Source organism: Lissotriton vulgaris, chromosome 7 (genome assembly GCF_964263255.1).
Source record: "Lissotriton vulgaris chromosome 7, aLisVul1.2, whole genome shotgun sequence".
NCBI classification, from domain to species: domain Eukaryota; kingdom Metazoa; phylum Chordata; class Amphibia; order Caudata; family Salamandridae; genus Lissotriton; species Lissotriton vulgaris.
The window spans coordinates 265,230,121-265,253,917 of NC_141695.1; the positions used below are offsets into that span (position 1 = coordinate 265,230,121).

Consider the following 23,797-nt stretch of genomic DNA (forward strand, 5'->3'; position numbering starts at 1 on the left):
CGACTCCAAAAAACGATGGGGCATATTAGCAAGAACCACGTTAAAATTATTGCCATTCCTGCCGCTAAAACGGCGATAATGGACTTGCTAATATGCGTTATAGAATTCCAATTGAGGCCCAGGTTAGATGTGTAGGACATCTAACCTGGGCTTCTATTGGAATTCTTTATTTATTTATTTATTTATTTATTTATTTATTTATTTATTTATTTATTTAATTTATTTTAAAGGTTTTATACAGTGCTGGCTAGACCCAGAGGTATCAGAGCGCTTTACATGAGAATCAGATCATAGTTACAGGTTACATTGTTAAAAAAGTTACACAGTTATTAGAGCATGGCAACATAGTTACTTGTAAGGTGAAGAGAAATAATAAGCACAAATACGTAAGGGGAAACGCAGAGAAGGGGAGAGATTCTCTGAGTACTCTGATTGATTCATTCATTCATTGATTTAACTTATTGGGTGCTATTGAAGTGACCTCAATATCCTCAATGTCAAGAGTGCTCCCAACAGGGTGCTATTTATGTGGAGAACACATCAAAGTGCTTGAAACAAGTGTAGTAGCTGTTGTAGGCTGCTTGAAAGCCTACATTGTTAACCCCTATGGGTTGGAGCAGGAGACTGTCCTGCTGCAGTGCAGGGGTGTGTGACAGTATTGCAACAGTTCAATGATGTCACTAGCAGGACTAGCACCCAGGGAATGGCTAATAAGCACAGTTTTCCAATGGTATCACTGTCTGCCTGCAAAGCACCTGCTGATCACAGTGGATGTGGTGACCTGGTGCTTTCAATAGACACCATGGATAAATTTTTTTCTTGGCGAGCATCCCCGATGGAGAGTTTGAAAGCCCACAAGCAACCAGGAAAAAAAACTAAATAAAAACGAGGTGAAAGTGGATGAAAAAAGGGGTGGGGATGCTCACCTTAACACAGGGCCACATCCCATTCCCAGAAAGGAGGAAATAAAAGCGTTCTGCTGCCTTGGGACGGAGATTGAGGGAGTTGGCCCCAATCTGCCCACTGGGGGGTAGAAAGCCCACTAGACACCAGGCATTTAAAAAAAAAATTGAATGGTGGTTGTCCTCTTTCAAGCCAGAAGATGACAATGCAGTCTTCCTAGCCCCATAGAGGCAGATAAGAGATTTTCCCGGATTCGGCGTTTTGTCAGAAATCTGCCCAAGAAGACCACAGAGATGTCATACTGATGCTCAAAAATTGGTGGGATATCTCATCTTGGCCCTGGGCCATCCCACCACCCCAAAAGGTAGTAGGAAATACAGTCTTTTTGCCCCTCCACCCCTATGAGAAGATTGGGATTTGCCTCAATACGCCAGCACTGGGATACGGGGTAGGATGTCAGGGGTGTCAAAGTAGTGCCTAAACAAAGAAAAGAACGAGGGCTTCCTAACCAGGCAATACTCCCATATTTGAAGAGAAAATAGAGCCTTTCTAGTCCCTGAAGGGCAGATAGCAGGTTTGTCCTGATTGGGGAGGGTTTCATCTAATCTGCCCCTGATGGGGTAGAAGGCCACCTAGACACTAGGGATTTTACATTTGGACAAAATAAATGGATGGGGACATCTCAACCTGACATTAGGCCATACCCCTATCCCAAAAGGGGCAATGGAGTATTTTCCCCCCAAAGAGGCATATGAAGGTTTGCTCTCAATTTGCCCCCAAGGGCCAGAAAGCCCACTAGAAATCAAAGATGTTAACATGGAGCCAAACCACAAAAAAGGTTAGGGCAGCTACCTTGACATTGGGCCATATCCGCTCTACAGAAGGGGCAATAACGTCTTTCTGCCCCCGGGGGCATATAGGAGTTTTGTCCTAATTGGGAGAATTTGGCCTAATCTGCCCCCGAGTGGACAGAAAAGTCACTATAAATGGTGAATTTAGGCCATACTCCAACCCAAAACAGTTGTTCTGCTCCCCCCAGGAAGCCGATGGGGGTTTGCCCCCTTTTTCCCTTGGGAAAAAGAAAGTCAATGAGACAACTTGGAGTTCAAAATGTCTCCAAAACAATCAAAACGATGGGGGTAGTCCACCATGTCATCGGTTAATACCCTTAACCACAAGCGACATTAAAGTGACCCATCACCCTTTTAAAACACATTAAAGTGACTAGAAATGCAGGCATAGGAAGAATGTAATATTAATATATAATTTTGCAATAAGAGCAGGTTACAATGCCTATCTTGTTTAATTATTTTCTCTCTCTCTAGTGCTAACAACAGTGCTATGGATTGGAAACTGTCAAGGTGAGAAAAGTTATACATTTTTGTTCTCTTACTTATATTTCAAGGTACAAGGTTTGCTTTGCACATTTTGATTAAATTTTTTTACTTTCTATTTTACTGTCTGTATATATTCACCTATTTGTGAGAATTATAAAGTGGCAGACTTGGTATCAAAACAATGGAATTTTGTCAAAGGAAATATTTTAGATTACTAATTTAATTTGAGAACAGGGTAGACATAGAATGAAATGCAGGGATGTGTAGATGATGCATGCTTTTCGGACGTGTATTCTTTTCTACACAGTACCACAGGATGTTGGAATTGATAAGTTTGCAGATGATGCAGGTCATTTTGAATGTTACATGCCGTTACATCTAGAGTTACGCAAAGGACATTGCCATTTTGTGTGTTCGTTTGTATAATAGAGTGTTGACATAAATGCATATTATTTACAAACATCTTTGATGCAATGTGATTCCATATCAAGCACACTTCAGTGTCAACTTTATGCTATCCACCAATCCGTTGTTGCAACAGGTATGGGCAAGGCCAGTGACCGTTAAGCTGACCTGACGTTGGATTTTGTTGTGAACGCGTTTTACCTCACAGAACTGGGTCATTTAGTGCTAGGTGGTCTTTTGGGTGTGAAATGGTGTCTTGAAGATAAGTTTAAAGTCAATGTGAAACCCAGGTGAGTAAAGGATAGATAGTAGCTAGCTTCCTCTTTAAGGTCACTGTTGTACTGTTTTTGTTTTATTGAGTTTCAGTACACATGTTTTTTCTGGGAATCACTTTGAAGAAGATTTAGGACAGCTATGCTTAGATATTTCGATACTGCCAAGTGATGGGTAATTAATCATCGCTACTTATGTTTTTGCTGCTTAGCAGCACTCCAAAGGGCTCCATGTAGATAAAGAGGAGTGTGCTTCTAGGAGTATGGAATGTAAAAAGTGTGACATCTGGAGGAGCCAATTTGGACAAACTAGTTTATGTTCTTCATATAAGAGATACATCACTGAATAAGGAGTCTGACAAAACTACTTGAGATTTGGATGTTGAGTAGGGCTTGGTAATTAAATGTGGTTGATGAAGAAAAACATTTTTGGGAATTATCTTTATCTGGATTGTTAGATTTTTTTAGTTGTGCAGGACAATAGGTCATGAAGTTGTTATGAGAAGATAGCTTGGTGTAATAAAGCATTGGGTATTTCCAGTAGGGAGTGACAAAGACCCCTCAGAGGTTGACTGCTGCGAAGAGACACTTGCTTCTGTTTGGGACTCTGCTGATGATGAATTTAGTCTCTGAGATGAGCTGCCTGTGCATGGTTCCGAGATTCCTCCATGTTTTCTGATCTGTCCTCACCTGTGTTTACCTCAATTTTTCCATTGTCATACGGGCTGCACTTGATGTTGTTGAGCTTCTGACTGTACCTTGAAACAGTGAGTTTTGTTTTCACAGCTGTAGATTGAATGCAACAATGGCATCTGCTATGGTCAGGGCTGAGTGTTAGCAGGCATTCCACATCTGTAGTAGGGTCAGAAATGAGAGCCAGTAACGTCAGGTTGGAGAGCACTACAACAGGTGGGATGTTTTACAAGGATTTTGCAATTATTATTGCTGGTAAATACAGTTATTAAGCAGGTCAAACTGGAGGTTTGCTATCATCCTCGATATGAATTTGGATAATGCATATGATATTTGTCAGAGTGATGCAGACGAGGTTCAAGATGTTCATCCTGGCTTTAGCAGGCAATGATGAGCAGGGAGATTCAAGTGCTAGTCATTAGATCAAAGGAGTCTTAGTTGATGCTTTGCCAGGAAGATGAGGTTTCTAGTGAAGATGTTTTTGAAGCGGGTGGATACTATTACGAATAGGGCACAAACATCTAAGTAGAATTATAAGTTACCACTGAAATGTCAAAGGCTAAATTGACACATGAATTGTCATGTTCACTTTAGAGTGCGAAGTGACTAAATAAAAGTTTGAAAGTGTTAAAAACTGGTGTTGTTTGAGGGTGCATGACCATGAAGTGTGGTGAATGACTCCAATTCGCCAACCTGCTCTGTAAGTGCTGGGTGCTGCAGTCCTAAGGCCCCAGAATATAAAGGACATAGAGAGTAGATGGGGTGAGTGAGATGTTATTCAGCTTATTTCCAGTGATGTTGTCAACCAAAACATGCATGAATACAGAGAATGCATTCATTATCAAGAGCGTACTGTGCACTGAATGCACCTGTTGTGAATGGTCATTAGTGAGATGTGAATGGTTTGTGCTGAATAGGATGGGTAGGTCTTATTTTGTAATGGATGCAAATACATGAAATGTTGAAGATTGTGCAGTAAGCTGTCAAAATCAGGCACAGGATGAAGCTATAAAAAGATCCTGAGGTCTAAGCAGAAAGCACAGTTGCTCTATCCCTTCGTCATAACATAAAATTTGACTATGAATGCACACTAGAATCAATGAGGTGAGCCAAGACAGAGCCTAATAATCATATTTAAAGAACAATACATGAGTTTAATGATATCAAATGCCAACTTTTTAACTAGGCGTTATCTGGATTTTTTCAACCTTAATGCAGCATCATGTCGCTAACAGCGATATTTTAGAGTGGTCCTTTCTGTTTGCGGTCAGTGAAACTACATGCATTTTTATAATTTCTCAGTTTCTCTACAAATGCACACGCAAACTCCATCACCATGCACTGCTTATGAACTCACTTATGACTTCACATGACATTACTCATGAAATGTTCTATGATATAATTAAGTATATCACAGGTGACATCTGAAATTACATAATTAATGACATTACTTTGCACGGCACATACACAAGTTATAGTTACATATATCTGCTAAATTTTAATTGATGTTTTTAGGATAAAATGCAACGTTTCAACTTACATTAATCCCTAACTATGTCAGTTTAACCTTTGTTTTTTTTAGTGAATATATATGTATATAAAAATGCGAAAACATTCTTGTTGAATGTTTGCCAGTGGTTGAAAAGCTTGTTGTAAGAAATTGGGTTACCAGTTGAGGGGGGTGGGGGGTGAAACCCTTCTCAAGCAGCAACCACAATGTTTCTCACGGTGAATGTGGAAATTAGTATCCTGGGTGGCTGAGGAGTGCACCAAGGTCAGACTGGAAATACCACTCTAATTGAGGGTAAGGTACGTATGCACTAAAAGTTAACCTGTGCACACCATATGGTAACTTGATTCAGAGCAGTCAGGCTTATTTAAAAAGGCAATGTGTAGAGTATTTGTGCAACACACATACACAGTAACACAATGAATACACCACAAAAAGACTCCATCGAAGTTTAGGAAAATAGGTTACTATATTGTAAACAAAACAAGACCAAAACAACACAAATTTAATGTATAGAAGTTGAGATATTGAATGTTAAACAAATAATTACAGTAAAGTGCCTAGAAGCAAGTAGCACTAAAAGGTCACATTAGGTCTCCCTGGATCAAGACCAAGTCAAAGTTTGGGCCGACGGTGATGGAGCGCTGGCCTGCTACAAGACCCACACAGGCCCCGGTGAGCAAAGTACCGTTCCTGGTCTCAAACAACAAGATGCGTTTATGTCGAGACCTGCAAGATGAGTCAATCCTCTCAATGCACATCATCGTGCATCAACACCCTGCGCATGCTCCGAAAGATCTTCCGATGGATCCCCACCGAAACCAGGAAGACGGTCACCCAGGCACTCCTCACCAGCAGACTGGACTATGGAAACACCCTCTACGCCGGTACCACAGCCAAACTTCAGAAAAGACTCCAACGCATCCAGAACCCCTCCGCACAACTTGTCCTGGACATCCCCCTACACAGCCACATCTCCGGCCACCTGAGAAACCTGCACTGGCTCCCCATCAGCAAGAGGATCACGTTCAGACTCCTCACCCACGCACACAAGGCTCTCCACGACCTTGGCCCCAAGTACCTCAACAACTGCCTGACCTTCTACACGCCCACCCACCAGCTACGATCGACCAGCCATGCCCTTGCCGCCATTCCACGCATCCACAGAACCACCGCTGGAGGAAGATCCTTCTCCTACCTGGCTGCCAAGTCATGGAACTCCCTCCCCATCCACCTTCTACTAACCCAGGACCATCTCTCCTTCAGGAAGCAACTCAAGACCTGGCTTTTCGAGCAGTAACGTACCCCTCTCCCCAGCGCCTTGAGACCCTTCCGGGTGAGTAGCCCGCTATACAAATGCGACTGATTGATTGATATATTGAATGCTGAGAGGCTATACTTCAGTTCTGAAGCCGGATACCGGTGTCGGGAGGTGTGAAGAGATGTGCCAGATTCAACCACACAGGGGATGTATCCATCTCACCAAGCTACAGCGGCGGTATCACGTTGTTCGAAGCATCGATCTTTGGAGGCAAAATGCTGGGTCCGTGGCTTGCGCAATTGGACTCCTGCAACTGGGTCGCACGCAGAAAGGAGATGGGTCGAAACCAGTGTTACAAGCATCTGGGCTACTTCCAGTGAGACAGGCACAGGAGCAGGGATAGAAACCTTGAAAGCCCCAAGTCTCAAGCAACAGGAGGCAAGCCAACAAGCTCTTGGAGATTACTTGGAGTGAAGAGTGAACGCAAAATCCAGCTCTCATTCAGCAGAGTCATAGAGCAGCAGTCAGCAGGACAACAAACAGAAAAGCAGGCTTTTCAGATTGGCAGTTGAGTTGAGTCCTTTAAGCAGTACAGCAGTTCTTCTGGCAGAGCTTCCAGTGGTCACTGGTATGCTAGTGACTCCGTCACTAGCCCCTATCCGCACTACCTTTGGCGGAGATCCGTCCGCCTGTTTGTAAACCAGAATAAAGATAAGAATTATCAGACTTTCCAGTTTCAGTAGATACTTTTCTTTTTATTGTTCTTTTCTTGTTTTCAAAAGTTTTTTTGTTTTTGCTTGTTTCAAAAAAGAATTTTACATGATGATTTCCTTTTTACAGATTATTCATTCTCTGTTTAGAAGAACATCATACATTGTGCAGCAAAATGCTATCTTTTTTTGTCCAGGGACAAGAAAAACAAGAAACAAGAAAAGAACAATAAAAAGAAAAGTATCTACTGAAACTGGAAAGTCTGATAATTCTTATCTTTATTCTGGTTTACAAACAGGCGGACGGATCTCCGCCAAAGGTAGTGCGGATAGGGGCTAGTGACGGAGTCACTAGCATACCAGTGATTGAATCAACAAGGAGACTGGACACTCCTTCCCTCCCAGCACACCACAACCCAAACAAAGCAAAAACCTTTTTCTACGGATAATAAGAGTTAAGAAAAAAACGGAGTGCACTTCACAACCACCCTATATCGTAAGAGCTTCCAGTGGTGTCAGATGTTGGGGGGTCAGAGACTCAATAGTGTCTTTAATCGGGTGTTGACTACAAAGCATCTCTATTAAATGCACAGGTATCCCTTCTAAACCAGTCCAGCCTATCTGTGGGGGTAATCACTCCTTTGTGTGGGGGAAGGAAAATGCCTATTCAAGTGAACTGTTTGCCCCTCCCTTCCATCCCGCCCAGGAATTGCCATCTGAATGCATATCTTGTAGATGGGCACTCAGACGCACCTACTCTTTCTGGGTTGTGACTGTCTAAAGTGAATACACAAACGTTATCTGTCACTCAGCCCAGACGTGTATTGGAGACATACTGAAAAGCATAAAGAGTTAAAAGCACAGAGAAATGTCTACTTTTTAAAAGTGGTGTTTCTTAAATAGTAATGTCAAATCCAACTTTACCAGTTAGGAGGGTGTTTCATTACCATTCCAAACATATGAAACATGAAAAAGCTACCCCTCTCTGGTCAGGAATTGCAGCTTAAAAGTGTATTAAGGAATTCCCAATGCTAGGCAGTTAGAGGGGTAGGCCTCACAGTAGTGAAAAATGAATTTAGCTGATGTCACCACCAGGTCACGCAAAACTTCAAAAATGCATGTTCTACCTTATTAGTTACTCAGCACTCTGCCCTTGGGGCTACTTGGGGCATGACTGAAGGTTGACACATGTAATAAGAAGGGTTTTAAGGTTTGACAAGTAGTTTTAAATGCCAAGTCGAAGTGGCAGTAAACTGCACACACAGGTCCTGTAATGGCAGACCTGACACAGGTTTGAAAGGCTACTTGTGTAGATGACACAATTAGTGCTGCAGTCCCACTATGTGACTTACAGGCTCTGGATAAGTTATACCACTTAACAAGGGACTAACTTATAAATCAAATATGCCTATCAGGTAAACACCAATGTCACAATGTTTAAGGGAGAAGCACATGCATTGTAGCATTGGTTAGCAGTGCAAAGTGTTCATAGTCCTAAAGCCAACAGAACGAGTTTGGCAAAAAGAGAAGTGGGAAGACAAAAAGCCCAAATTAACCTCTGCTCAACCCTCTGGTAGCATGGTACAGAGCAGACAGTCTTGGCTCAGAGGAAATTTGCAAAGTATTTGTGCATCTCTTCCAACAGTAACACAGTGAAAACTCTCCACAAAAGTAGCCTACAAGACCAAAACAAGACACAACAAAAGTCCAACTAGTAGAACAGTAGATATTTGATTTAGATTTTGGTAAACAAAAGCGCCAAAAGTCGTTAAGTGCCAACTGTGGATATCTAGTCATGCTGGACCAGGACTAAGGACCTGATTTAGATCTCAGCTGATGGGTTACTCCATCACAATGGTGACAGATATCCCATCTGCCAAAATATAAATCCCATTATATCCTATGGGTTTATATTTGGGTGGAAGGGATATCTGTCATCGTTGTGACAGAGTAACCCGCCTGCCAAGATCTAAATCAGGCCCTAAGTCACAAGTTCATCCCATCTGAAATATAGTGTGTGCATGCTACAAAGACCCAGTTAGACCATCTAACAGATTATGTAAATCCTAGTTTGTGGAACTTTGTAAAGATCCATGTTGAAGATGCATCATGCAGCTGAAGTGATGCGCAGGTTCTGAGATGTGGCAAGGCTGCAGTGCGAGGTCACGCATCATCATCATCAAGGATACCTTCAACTAGGGCTTGCAATGCAAAATCCTGACTAGAAGTTGCCCTGTGCAGTCTGGGTGATGCATCATTTCTGAGGAACTATGAGGCTGCAATGCAGAGTCGGGCTTCATTGTGGAGGCTGCAGTTGATGACGGATGCAAGGGCCTGCACTGATGATGCATTGCCTTGCAGTGGTTCTTATGCACCAACAGGCTACGATGTGGGTCTTATTGATGGTTCTAATCCATGCAGTAGAGGTTAAGTGTTCGTTCTACCTGTGGTTGCGCAGTGCGCACAGCAGATGAGAAAAGTATACAAATAAGTGATAGATGGAATGGTTGAATTAAGCTCAGCCACTGTTAATTACTTAGGGCAGCATTCCAATCCATTGTTCTTTTGCATAGTCTGCCCCTCAGTTTGGACCTAGCTATGTGCAAATCAGGCCTGACCCAGCGCCTGGTTTGCTTGTGTTATGTTCAGGGAGGACCTGACTTTGCAGATCAGGATGGATAATTCACATTGGAGCAGAATCAAGAGTGATTTGCATATAGCTGGGTCAAAGCTGAGGTGGCAAGTTCTGCAAAATAATGCTGAATTGTTTTGCAGCCCGAGTCATTACCAATGGCTTAGATGAATTCAAACATTCTATCCATCACTGTTTTGTACACTAATTGTGTTGCCCTAAGTGAGAGAGGTATGCCCAGACATGGATCCCGTGCACAGTGTGTCACTGGAACCATGCTGCTCCTGGCTGATTAGTCCATAGCTAGGGTGAAGCCGGTTCTGTGTTCTATGCGTTCCAGTTTGGGGAGGCATGGCTTGGCAATTTGGGCTAGACTGTTCTCCTCAGAGCAGGGTCAAGACTGATATTAATTTTGCTGAGTCCAAACTGAGGTGGCATGATGTGCAAATTAACGATGAATTGGGATGCATCTGAGTGATTACCAGTGGCTGATTTTAATTTGAGCATTCCATCCATCACTGTTTTATATACTTATTATTTTGGCCTAAGTGGGATGGGTATGCCCAGACGTGTGTCTGGTGTGACCAGAGTCACTGGAACAAAGTTATACCCAGCTGATTAGACGATAACTAGGTCAAAATTGGTACTAGATTGCCTGTGTTCTGGGTCGGGGAGGACCTGGATTGCCAGTTCTGGATGGACTGTTCCCACTGGAGCAGGGTCAAGACAGATTTGCATAAAGCTGAGCTCAAACTAAGGTGGCATAGTGTGCAAAATGACAGTGGATTGGGATACAACCCCAAGTTATTGCCAGTGGTTGGGATTAATTCAAGAATTCCAACCAGCACTGTACTGAATGCTAATTGTGTCTCCCTTAGTGGGGCAGGGATGGCCATTGTGTCACTGGAACCAATATATACTCGGCTGACGCACCCATACCTAGGAAGAAACTGGTCCTGGGTTGCTCGTGTTCCAGTTCAGGGAGGACCTGGCTTGGCAGTTCAGGCTGGAATGAACCCATTAGAGCAGGGTCAAGACTAATTTGCATATAACTGGGTTCAAACTGAAGTGGTATGGTGTGCAAAATAACAATGGATTGGGATGTGGTCCCAAGTGATTACCAGTGGCTGAGATTTATTCAAGCATTCAATCCATCTGTTCTGTGTACTAATTGTGCAACAGAGGAGATGCATGGGTTCCACTGGATCCCCAGAGGCTTGCAGAGCACTATAGTCCCACTTCCAGGGCTGGAGTGGCACCACTTGGAAGTGTAGACTTACAGATGGCAGAGTCCAGGTGCAAGTTTGTTGGAAGCATGTTATGTCCCTGAGGGTTAAACCAGGAGGCCAGCCACCTAGCCCTTGAAGTCAATCTGGGTTCTGGGGTCAAGAGATGCAGCTCCAGTCCTTCTCACCCAGGTGAGAGGACAGCAGGTCTGCACAGAAAGGCAGTAGCACAGCATTGTAGTAGCCCCGCAGACACTACTTTGGCAGAGTGGCAGTCTTTCAGGAGCTCACCAGCCCTTCTTCCTGGCAGAATATCTACAGGCTTAGAAGTGTACTGAAGTAGTGGTGTCTAAGATCCAATTTTTACACCCAGTTGTGTCTTACAAGTGGGGAAGAAACTTCTAGAGGTTTCCGTGTGAATTCCCCAAGCATCCTAACCTCCCTGTCCTAGCATCAGACTAACTACATGGGGTATACAGCCCTTTGTGTGGAAGCAGGACACTACCTATTCAAGTCTAAGTAAGGCTCTGCCTAGCATCTTCCTACCTTCCTGCCAGTGATGGCCAATCTAGGCACATCTGATGTCCCTTTTTGTGTCCGTCTTTCCAGAAGGAATACATAAATCTGAACTATCAGCTACACCCAGTCATGTGACCCAGGTACAAGCTACTTGCACTAAATGCAGCGGCGGCTGGCACTGATTGGAAGCAAGGGGGGAGCCAGGTGGGGGGCGGATACAGATGTTAGGGGGTGGGAGGTGGGAGGAAGGGGGGAGCAGGAATAAAGGAAACAACAAAAACTTACCTTCTTGCCACTTCCTTGCCTCCGTAGTCCTCCCTCTCTCAGACTCAACAGGAAGCACAACCAGGCTCCCAGTTAGCCAATAATAATGCTGCCTTAGCATCATTGTGATTGGTCTGAGTGCTGTGCTTTGGTGCTCAGACGCTGACAAGGGACCTGGGCATGTTCTCCACATAGGCCTGCAAAGAGAACATGCAAAGTGTGCAAGACTGTTTTGGACACAAGCAGTCACCTCGCACTTAGAAGGGTGCTACTACTCCTCCCCTGCCCCCCCCCTCCCCTCGTGCAAAGCTGTGGGCAGAAGTAGGAGAAAATAACATGATAATAATGGAATTTATTATCATTTTATTTTCCCTCTGTTTCACTGCAAAACAGCAGTGGGGCAATGCTCCTCCACCTAAGCCCCACCAGCACTTTGCACAACACTGAAAACAGTTGAAAGGTTATCACATGAATGCCAGACTGGTGCAGGAAAATGACCCCACTGGCCACCTCGCAGCATGCCACTGGGCACAAACCAGGCTCTGACATAGCCTATTACACCAGATTTCTACCCTGCACTCTCTGGTCAGTCTTGGAGCCACACAGCCAAACCTCCAACTTGAGCCCCCTTTTCCTGACATCCTCCAAGCGAACTTATCCCCAACACCTGCAACCCAACAACTCCAACATTTGAAATGCTTTGAAGAACATTCATGATATGAGGGTGGCCCTAAAAACTATTGGTGCTCCTGACAAACCCCTGGCATAACCTTACAAACCAATGGCCTCCAGACTCTCCTTGTTCTTCCCTAGTCTCTCGGCAAACCTTCCAGCATCCTGAGACCTAGTTTCCCCCACCAACTGTTCGTAACCTCACAACAACTTTCCCATGAATGCCACAACTGCCAGTTTGTCTGCAATTCTCACCCAAGACAAACACATGTCTGTTAAAATCCAATATGAACTGGACCATGTCCTACAGATGCTAAGCATTCTGCTCAAGCTCTTTTTGTTGACTCAGCTAGGTGCCCTACCACCAGCTGTACCTTGCTGTGCCGACTACAGATCACAACTCTTGTGGCATGGACATCTTGCAGCTGTCTGCTTTCTTGGCCAAACCACTGAATCTCCACCACTGTGAATGAGACAAGGCATCTGCAATGTCATTGTCTACTCCTGGAACACGCTGCTCCCTGAATGATATAGGATGCTACAAGCTACCCAACACAAAACACACATCAGATTTAAAACCTGTGGATCACTGGCAGACTGCCCGTTCACAACCTAAACGAAACACACTTGTGCACCCTGAACAACACCTTCCAGTATGCCAACTCCGCTGCCCACTACATGAGGTCAACCACCAAAAGGAAAGAGTTAAAAACAAGTGATGCTTCTCCCAAGGCCTTACATTGCTTCTACCAGTCTCCCATGCACCAGCACCGCTGCCAATAGAAGTCAAAGCCCACACCCTCTGCCACATCAGAGAATTTTTGCGCATCCTAGTCCATATCCTCCTGCATCGCCCACAGAATCCCATTAAAGGAATTCAAGCAAAAACTCCACAGTCTGAGACCCTCCTTGACCCCTGCTAACAAGCACACATGGTGATGTGGTAATGAGATGCCCCACAGAGTCAGAACAAGCCTTCTGGAAAATGTCGTCCCTGATCTGACCACCCTGCAAGTGAAGGTCAAGTGCCCCAAAAACACTTGCATCTCCCTCACTTTCACCTTCTCCTTTGCTAACGTGTCAGCCATCACAACCTGCAATGCCTCCTTCTTGTCCTGCAGTAAACTAGATTCCATTCTATCAAATTAATTTTGTATCTCAGGAATGGCACAACAGCACTTGGGCCTTTGTCTATTTGGGTGCTAGAGGAACACCCAAATCACCCAATAGCTCCTCGAAACTTACCAGAAGCCACAGGCAGTCAGTCAAGCCAGGTGCCCCCACAAAGAAGAAATAATCTAGGTAATGGGTCACTAATTTGTGACCCGTGTGCCATGTAAAAAACTATTGCAAAATGTATATCACATATTTAAATAGTGCACATGATATGGAGCAACCCATTGGCATTGACTTGTTCATGTACCAAGTCCCTTCGAATTGCATTTCCAATAGCTAAAAATCATATGGTTGTATTGGAAGAAGCCGAAAAGCTGACTTTATGTTGCACTTTGCCATCTTTGCTCACGGGCGAGCCGCCGCCACTAGTGACAAGGCCATTGAGAAATATGACATTGACGCCATGTCCTCAGAAATTAAATCATTAACCAATCCATCCTCTGGCAAGTATAGGTGCTGGAGCAACCAAAGATTACCTTGTTCTTTCTTAGCCACCACATCAATTGGTGACACAATCAAATGTTCCATTGGCCAGTTGTCAAAAGGGTCTGCCATCCTCCCTTCCAAGACCTTCTCTTCCAATTTATTCTGCACTGCATGTCTGTGCTCCCTTGAGGACCGGCCCATCTCCAAAACCTTTAGGCCTCATACCCTAGTTGAAAACCCAATCTAAACCCATCCTGCAATACTCTTGCGTCTTCTTGCTGGCTATAAATTTCCAGCCAGTACTTCAACCGGTCCACTTTAAACAGAATGCGAGCTTTTCACACCAGGGGCCTGTGCCCCCTTACCGCCTCTGTTGCCAAAGGACTGCTACTGCCGATTTGCCCCTTGACTGCTGCCCGAAACAATGGATGAGGGGTGTATGCCCGAGCACTTGGAGTACTCATGCCGGAACTTGCAGTATTGCCAAGTACATAGCCCTTTGTTGAACAGGAACCCACTGCCCTGCTCTGCCCCTTTGCTGCCGAACCCCTTCTTCCCCAGGTGGGCCACCCAGAAATGACCGATAGACTAGTGGCAAATTACTGGCTGTGAAAATCTTCTTCCCCGACTTCCTACCACCATGTTGTACTGCCAAATATCAGAGTCCAACTCCCTCCACTTTGCTTCAGGGTCCGGACCAACCGTGCCCTCAATTGCTCGGTGTATTGAGCTCAGGTGTAACCTCCCCGGGTAATCTAAGCCTTATGGATCACGTCCATATATTTGAACATGACCACACCATGCGCCGAATACTTCTCACAGCACACGCAGGCACAAATCAAGAACACTGAAGTCCAATTCTCTATTGTCAGGGACACCCAAGGTCTCTCTGCCAGTTCCTACTCTTCTTCTTTAAATCCTTCCTTTATGTGCCTCTCCGTATGTAATAACTTGAGCATTTCAACATATTCCCTGTGTCATATTTTCTCTTTAGTTGCCAACATCAAATACACCCATATATGGCAACCATTTTATCTTGAGCTCCTTGCTCCGCAGCCCTTCCTACTTCTCCTCTTTACTTTCTATTCTCTCTCCTCTGCCTCCACAATACAGCTACCTCCACAACCTACAGACTCCCCTCCTTGCCTCCGTACCTACTTCTACGTCTGCTACAAACCTGCCCTTACATAGCTGGTCTCCTGTCCCCTAATCAACTCCATGTCCCACCTGTGGACACCAGTTCTGGACACACCCTGGCATCCTGGCCCTTACTTGGATCTAAGGTTGGTGCCTATACAGCTGCTTGCCACCTCGACAGTGGCCTCCTGGAGCCCATTACCATAATCTGTTCGGCCACACTTGTCTGCAACACATTAGACAAGAACATATTAGACAGACCCCCCCCTCCTGTGCACCCACCTGTGCCTCCACACGCTCTTCACTATCCAGCACCTCACCTTCTTTGACGATGTCCTCCTCCTAACGCACCAGTGACATATCTAAAGTGTCATCCAACCCAGCCAGGGTGTGCACTCACAATGCGCCCAACTTGCATGTTGTGTGGGCTGACACAGGGCGTCCAAGAGGACCAGAGAAGCCCCACTATACTGCTGTGCTGACACCATCTGTCTGTCCGATGTGCCATTGGAACTGGAGGCTGTCCCAGACCTTGCTGCTGGTGGAGCTGATGAGTTCTTACTGGATCTACTTATGCCAGCTGCGACGGAGTCTGCGAAGACATCCGGCAAACCACACTGGGTCCTTCCATCTCTTCACCTCGGTTCACATGAGCCGCACTAAGCTCTACCAAGTCCAGAAACCAGCGATGCTCCAAACCCTGCAAGAAAGATGACAGGACTGGTGTACTGGTCCTCTACACATGTTTCGCACAGGCCTACTCAACCACAGGGACACAGGACCACTCATTGTGTTCCACGCCAAGAAAGATCAGCAGCCTCCTATTTAAAGCTCACATGGAGCATACGCGCAGCGGTTACGCGCAGTGGGCGCGCCATAGGTGCGCCGGAGGTTCGCCAGAGGTGAGCCCATCTTTGCCCATCCGTGACCATCCGGGGCCTGGGGCCAGAACCCCTGGCCAGAATGTGGTTTATTCAAGGGGCGACCTATTACAGCTTAACTTGGGTAAGTCCCTTCTGGATCCGGCTACCTTACATCGGCTGGGTTGCGAGGGTCTGCTAATTACACCTAGGAGTGTTAGAGGGCGACAGCGCACTCCCAACACACATACCCTGAGCTACGGTCTATTGAATACTCGCTCTTTGCAGAGCCATAGGTTAGAGGTCTTCACACTTCTGGAAGACGGGGAGTTAGATGTCCTCGCGCTTACTGAAACATGGCTGGAGGATTGCTCAGCGCCTGATCTAGTGGCGGCCCTTCCAGATAACTATCTGGCTATTCATTTTAACAGGGAGGGAGCCAAGAGAGGAGGAGGAGTAGCCCTTCTATATCAGTCATGCCTCCGTGCCGATAGGTTCCTCTCTGAAACCCTTGGAGGAGCTGAGGTTATGGGGGTTAAGCTTAGGAGGGGAGCGGTCTGTGTGGTGTTCTTGGTGGTTTATCGTCCACCCTGGGCGTCGTCTGACTTCCCCACTCTCTTTGTAAGATTGGTCCAGGACCTGTGTACAAGATATGATAAAATGGTGATCGTTGGGGACTTCAACTATCATTGGGAAAAATCCCCTAAAGAAGGACAAGCATTACAGATCGAGGAGGCGGTCTCCTCCTTAGGTCTTACCCAACAGGTCAAGGGGCCGACACATGAGAAAGGTCATGTGCTGGACTTAGTCTGGACCTCCATGCCAGCCCAGGGTATCAAGGAAATTCTTCCCTGTGCTTGGTCCGACCATTTTCTAATAAAGGGTAGACTCATATTGAGGGGCCCCCTGTCCAAACCTGGGGAGGGCTGGAAAACGGCCCGTAAATGGAGAAACCTTGATGGGGAAAAACTGGTCCATCTCCTAGAACACCACCCTTCAGCCAAAGAGCAGGATGCCAACGTTGATGCTCTATGCGGACACCTCCAGCATAAACTGGGGAGTGCCATTGATGTGGTGGCACCTCTTCGCAGGATGAAGAAGGTGGCGAGAGGAGCCGGGGCGCCTTGGTATAATGATTCCCTTAGGGAGATGAAACGCGGGGTGAGGAAGAAAGAACGGGTATGGCGTAAAAAGTACGACGCCATCTCCAAACAAGAATATGTTTCAGCCTTAGCCCAGTACAAACTAGCCATACAATCAAGGAAGGCTGCTTTCTTTGAGGAAAGAATAACTACTGCAAGAAATCCGCAAAAAGAAATTTTTCGGGTCCTGGTGGAGCTCAGAGTGAACAAGGAGCAAAGTCCCGAGTTCACCCAGGAGGACTGTCAGAGGTTCCAGGATTTCTTCGTAAAGAAGATATCCGATATCTTGGACGAAATTGCGGATACCGCACCCCTCGAATGTCCGCGCATACCCGACCTTACTGCCCCACTAAACATTCCACCTTTAGCTGAATTATCCCCTATTTCCATACAGGAATTACTTAAAATCATAGGCCGAGTTAAATCAGGTTCCTTGGTGGACCCTTGCCCTCCTGACATATTCAAGATGGCAATGCCAGGAATAGAGGAAGAGGTTTTGCACCTATTGAACACCTCTCTTTGTACAGGACAGATCCCTTTAGCTTTTAAAGAGGCTCGCCTGATCCCCTTACTGAAGAAACCTGAAGCAGACACAAAATGTCTGAAAAATTTCCGGCCCATCTCCCAGCTGCCTTTCCTGGCTAAGGTAATTGAGCAGCACGTGTTAGCTCTATTATCGGGCCATCTAGAGAGTAACAACCTGCTGGAGACCAATCAGGCAGGGTTCCGTGCTAATCACAGCACGGAACTAGTTATGCTATCCATTCTAGATGAGCTAAGGATGCGAGCTGATGTAAAAACACCGAGCGCCCTGGTACTACTGGATCTCTCCGCGGCGTTTGACACCGTGTGTCATAAACAGCTTCTGTCCCGGTTGAGATCCTTTGGCGTCGTGGGTACAGCACATGCATGGCTCACATCATTTCTGCAGGGTAGGACACAACGAGTGCAGCTGGGGGATCTACTTTCCACCCCTGCTCCGATCACCTGCGGGGTCCCACAGGGCTCTGCCTTGTCCCCCCTACTCTTCAACATCTACCTGCAGCCACTAATTGCTCTCCTGAACAGGATGGACTGCCTAGTGCACAACTATGCTGATGACACCCAGATAACCATCAGGCTGGATGATGGTCCTGGAGCATCCACTAGGTTACAGGACATATTGAAAACTACAGTCAATTGGATGTCCGAGAACTCCTTGAAAGTTAATCCGGATAAGACGGAAGTATTACCCATTTCCATCTCGGGTAACCCTTGGAGTGAGAAATTTTGGCCTAGGGAGCTGGGTGCACCACCAAAGCCGGCAGTTGCAGTCAAAAGCTTAGGCCTATATGTGGATAATAAATTATCCATGGAAAAACAAGTTGCCACCGTAGTAGGCACCAGTATAGGCCTCTTAAGACAACTAAGGAAGATCTCGGCCCTACTCTCATTCCCTACTTTGAGACACGTGGTCTCAGCCACAATTCTGGCTAGGCTGGACTACGGGAACTCCCTTTATTTAGGTTTGCCACAGCGGCTGCTGGACAAACTACAGGGAGTTATGAATGATGCAGCTAGGCTGATATTTAAAAAACCCAGGTCTGCCCATGCCTCTCCCCTGATGCAGGAGCTGCACTGGCTGCCAATTCGTCAGAGAATTGTCTTCAAAGGACTGTGTATCGCTCACAAGGCTCAGTATGGCAAAGCACCAAAATACCTGAAATCCCGACTATCCCCCTACATACCGGGTAGGACTTTGCGTTCGTCGGACGCCACTCTTCTGTCTCAGTCCCGCTTCAAATTGACCACGGTGGGGGGCCGTGCTTTTTCCAACACGCTCCCAGCTTTATGGAACAAATTGGATCCAGAGCTCAGGAAGGAAAGTAACTTACTTTCCTTCAGAAAAAAACTAAAAACTGTACTGTTTAAACAAGCATGGAGCAGATCTTAGGTGCACAGCTGGTTTCAAGTGAATGTAACATCTATCACGTAAATCTGGTCAGACAGCACTTAGAGACCCCTGTGGTTATAACGCGCCATATAAATTACATAAATAAATAAATAAATAAAGATCTGCCCCCCAGAATACCATACCAGCTTCCCTCACATTGCCCAACCCTGGCTCGCCACTGGTTACCCCAGCCACCTGTTCTACCACCTTCCCCTCATTTTCCTCCCCACTCTACTCCAATATGACTAACAAGGATGCGAGGCCCTGGGCCAGAGGGTGCCCCGCCACATCTAAACCATCCTGGCCAGGAGCTGTTCCCATCTAGCCCAGAACCCTGCCGCCTGCATCAATCAGGGCCCACTTCCCACTCCAAGAGTCCCCTGCCACCCTGCATGACCTCAGCCCCCTTTGGGGCCCTCTTGAGCCATTTCCAGCACCCCAGACAAGAATCTTGCTCCATGGAAGTGTGGGGCTAATCCTTGTCCGCCACTCCGGGCCTCTGCAAGGGCCCTATGAACTCAGGTCCCTCAAAATGATTTGCGTCTTCCCCCTCCCCCTGCCACCACTCTCTACCCCACTGCCAAGCTACCCATGGGAGGAGCTGCACTGGGCCTCCCGCATCACTCTTGTTTCTTTTGCAGCAGACCAATACACGCTGAGCACTTGTGGTCAGTCCGCTGCCAATGTATGTAGCCTTGTAGCTGCTGCCTCATGCACTACCTCCCTGCTGCCAACCACCTCATCCCCTAAGCTGTCATCCTCACTCCACAACCCCGCTTCCTGTCTCGGGCCAGCACCAACATTGCAGTGGGGCAGCTTGCCTTGTGTAAGAGCATCCCATGTACTCACCTTGGGCCTAGCAGCTGTCAGCCAAACTTTGAGGGCAGCAAACAGGCAAATACCACTGTGGCCACGTAGGTGGAGGCTGTGTAACGTATGCCCATTACCTGCAACCCGGTCCATATCTCAAGCTTGACAAAAGAGGCAGATGGCCTCCTCGATTTTTGCTTCCGCAGAGTCAATGGTTTCAGCCCTGGAATGAATTGAAAGCACAAAATGATCACCCTAAGGACTCTCTGCCACCAGTCACAAGTTAGCCTGTACCTAGAATGGTGGCAGGAGGTCCAATTACTACCCCTACAAATCCTTTGGGCTACTTTGGGTTACACACTCCCAAAATCCTTGGGGGCAGCCCTCCCTTTGGTTGGCTGCCTCCCATATCCCAATGTTGGGTACTTGAAGTAGTACTACAGGACTAGTATTTTACATACTCTTACACGCCTTTGTGAATTGGGTTCAGAACATTCAAATCCTTTTTTAGCAAAATTGAGAAAGGGGCACTGTCCTTTCCATTTGTACTGATTGTGTATTACATTACCTGAAAAATCATGTTGATCCCATTTTAGAGGTTTTGGGGTGAATTCACAAGCATGTAAGAGTACATAATGCAGGAGTATCACTTTTCATGTTATATAATCAATGCCTTTTTTTTATCTGCCCCAAACGCATTTGTGAGTATTTGAAGCAGCGTAGCACTACTACACATACTCAATTGTGCCTATTTGAATGGCATTATATTTTGGACTATAGAGGATTATGAAAAGTGTTTTATCTGTTCACCAAAAGTGTAACCATTATAAAGGAAACCACCAAAATTAAACCATTAATTTAGTTTATGCTTTAGTGTGACAGCGACCAAACAACACAGTCATTTGTGAGTATGTGAAGTAGTACCACAGATGCTCCTAAATGCTTTCATGAATGTGCCCATCAAATGTCCCCATCATGCATTGACTCTAAATCTGAGGGATATTTACAAAAATGCCTTTTGTTTTAAAATGTTCCGAATTTATTGGTAGACATGGTGCATTAGAACATTGTTTTAAAAAGTATTTTAATTAATATGTTGCAGTTACATATTAGGCGAACTGCTTATCAATTGTATAGAGAATTATTGTGACTATGTGTCGAAGTATTGCAATGGCCAATACGTGTGCAATAAATACTGATCGATTGATTAAGTGGAATATCATTTCCCTGCCATTTATTTTTTCAGAAACGTGTAAAGAACCCATGGAGTACTCAAAGTGTGTCCCCTCTTGCCGGAGGACCTGTGCCGATGTGGCCAAACTGATAGACGACATGCCCTGCCCTACAAATTGCACTCCTGGGTGTTCCTGCAAGCCTGGACATGTCTTAGATTACAACAACCAATGTATACCAGAGGAGAACTGCACCTGCCCCGAGAACGCTGTATATGGGTGTCATAAGTGCGAAAGAACCTGCGAAGAAGTAACCAGCATAGGAGGACCTCCAAAGGTGTGTCCGATGATTTGCCGCCTAGGATGTGAGTGCAAGACGGGGTGGGTCCTGGACGCGGGTAAATGTATCCCAGAGGCGCAGTGTCGCTGCCAGAAGAACTCCGAGTTTGTCCAAAAAGGCACTTGTCTGCAGACCTGTGAGGATTTGGCTAATATGACCCCATACGCATGCACAAAACCTGGAAGTCCGGGCTGTTACTGCAAACAGGGGTACGCCTTGAAGGGCACCGAATGTATCCCTAAGAAGGAATGCCCCTGCAAGAAAAATGCAAAGTATTCCGATTGCAACACTGCCTGCCCGCTCACCTGTACCAATTATCGCAATCCAACACAACCGTGCACAGAGAATTGTCTGATAGGGTGCGCCTGTGAGAAAGGTTACGTTAAGTCTGCTACTGGCGAGTGCGTGAAACCCGAACAGTGCCCCTAAGACCCATAAAGTGTGCGCAATGCTTCAGTGTATCTGTGAAGAGCGCGTCATTTATACTCGTGCTTCATTCGGCCAATAAAAAAACAAATTCATTTAATGTGAAATAAAAATATGGAATTGTTATAATAATGATGCATCGGTTTCATATTATCGATTACATGTAAATCTAAGTATGAGCGTGAAAAAAACACATCAATACAAAATTCCCATACGAGCATTGATGAACTTTATGATGTAAGAGGTGTTTATTATATATTAATATTTTAATATATATTAGGGATTAGGTAAAAATTTGACTTGATATATTAGAAACCCCATGAACCCTCAATCATTTAGAGGACAATACTCAATAATATCATTAATTAGAAACTGAAGTAAATATCCGGCATTAGGGGACTAAAATGAAAGTTGTGCAGAAACTGGTCATACCACTAAACAAGGTGACAGATGTGCGGGTCTCAGAAGGATCTAGTGGTTTCAATAGAAGGCTGGGGGAGGGAGGGAGGGGGGGGGCTGGGGTGGACACTAACCCATAGCTAGAAACTTTTGAAATGTTTCTATGACATATTCTGGCATGAGGCATTTGTAAAACAACGATTACCTTAACTACTGTTACTTCGACATGACAATCCACGTACTATAAAAAAAAACACAATTAATTCTCAAATTGGATGTGCTTGAAGTGAAAATAGTATAAGGGTAAGACAGGCCTCTACAACCCCTGTGATATGTGGTAGGCCCCGACCTTCCAGCCCCCCAATCCTTCAGGGGACCCCATTCAGCCTAAATCTAATCAATATGAACGGGATATGAAACATTTGGGGACTCTTATCATGTTTTGCAGGAGAGGCAGTCATCATTTTGCCTTATGCCACTGGGATTACATATTATTAAATTCAGAGTAATGGAGGATTTAATTCTCTTCCCTTCACCACTGATGACTGAAACAACAGAGCAGAGGCCAGCCATGTTTTAGAGAAGAGAAGATTAAAATTCACGGTGCATTCTACTTTCTGATTAAAATGTCTCTTTCTCTCCCTTACACAAGCACACTCATGAGTACATTTTTATTAAAATGGCATTCACATAACGATTTTCAAAACTAGGTCAAACAGACTGTTGTGGGGGCGCAAGAATGAATCAGATAGGATTGATAAGTTATATTACTTTTATTAATCTAGATAAAGGGCCCACAGGGAGCCAACAGAAGGGACGCACTCACTAACAAAGTGATCAAGGCATCTGCCCGGTGACAGCAATGACGTCACTTATATCATCTCCGAACATTCGGAGATGACAGTCATGACGTGTACACAATAGAAATGGAAAACATACCTAACATTTTATACGAAGTAAACTACAACATCTCCCTTTTCCCCAACAGAAACACAAGTAAGAATTCATATAATGATTACATTTTCATTCCATTACATAGTCCTCAAAGCGTTTGGGGACTCTGACCGCTCTCCCACATTTAGACTGAACACCTGAGGTACTAGGACACTCATTGTCCGTCATTGAAACACTGAGAGTCTTATCAGGCTCATTTGACTGTAGTGTCTCTGAACTATCGTTGTCATCAATCCTAGCACTAGACCTTGCCATAGAACCCCTTGCTCTCTCTCCTTTGTTCGCAGAAGATTTGTTGCCATCCTCAATAATAGAATAGCTTTTGTTGCCTGACACATTATCCCACTCAAGTATACTCTCGTCTAACTTTTTCTCTTGTCTCTTCTCCTTCCATGTTTCTTAATATGATCTTTTCCTGCCCCTTTTTCAATGTTACAATGTCATCCTTGCTCCACCATCCTTTTCCTTTAGCACAAACTGCCCCACCAGTAGTCTTGCTCACTTCCACAGACCTATAGGGTGCCAATTCACCATTGCCTAATTTGTGCTATTTGTAACCTGCGGTGGACACAGGAACTCATTGTTTCAGACTGGACTCCTTTTTCATGTTCAGACTTT

The 23,797-nt window shown here is 45.4% G+C and overlaps 1 protein-coding gene across 1 annotated transcript in view; it reads left to right on the forward strand.

Moving 5' to 3' along the window:
* LOC147701340 (mucin-6-like) overlaps positions 1 to 21,958 on the forward strand; it is a 28,944-nt gene extending 6,986 nt beyond the window's left edge. Inside the window, exons 3-4 of the mRNA XM_086930047.1 lie at positions 2,229 to 2,264; positions 21,135 to 21,958. Of these exons, the coding sequence (XP_086786173.1) occupies positions 2,229 to 2,264; positions 21,135 to 21,829 (731 nt within the window). The 3' untranslated portion in view covers positions 21,830 to 21,958. The remainder of the gene's footprint in view (positions 1 to 2,228; positions 2,265 to 21,134) is intronic.
* Positions 21,959 to 23,797: the final 1,839 nt, after the last annotated feature.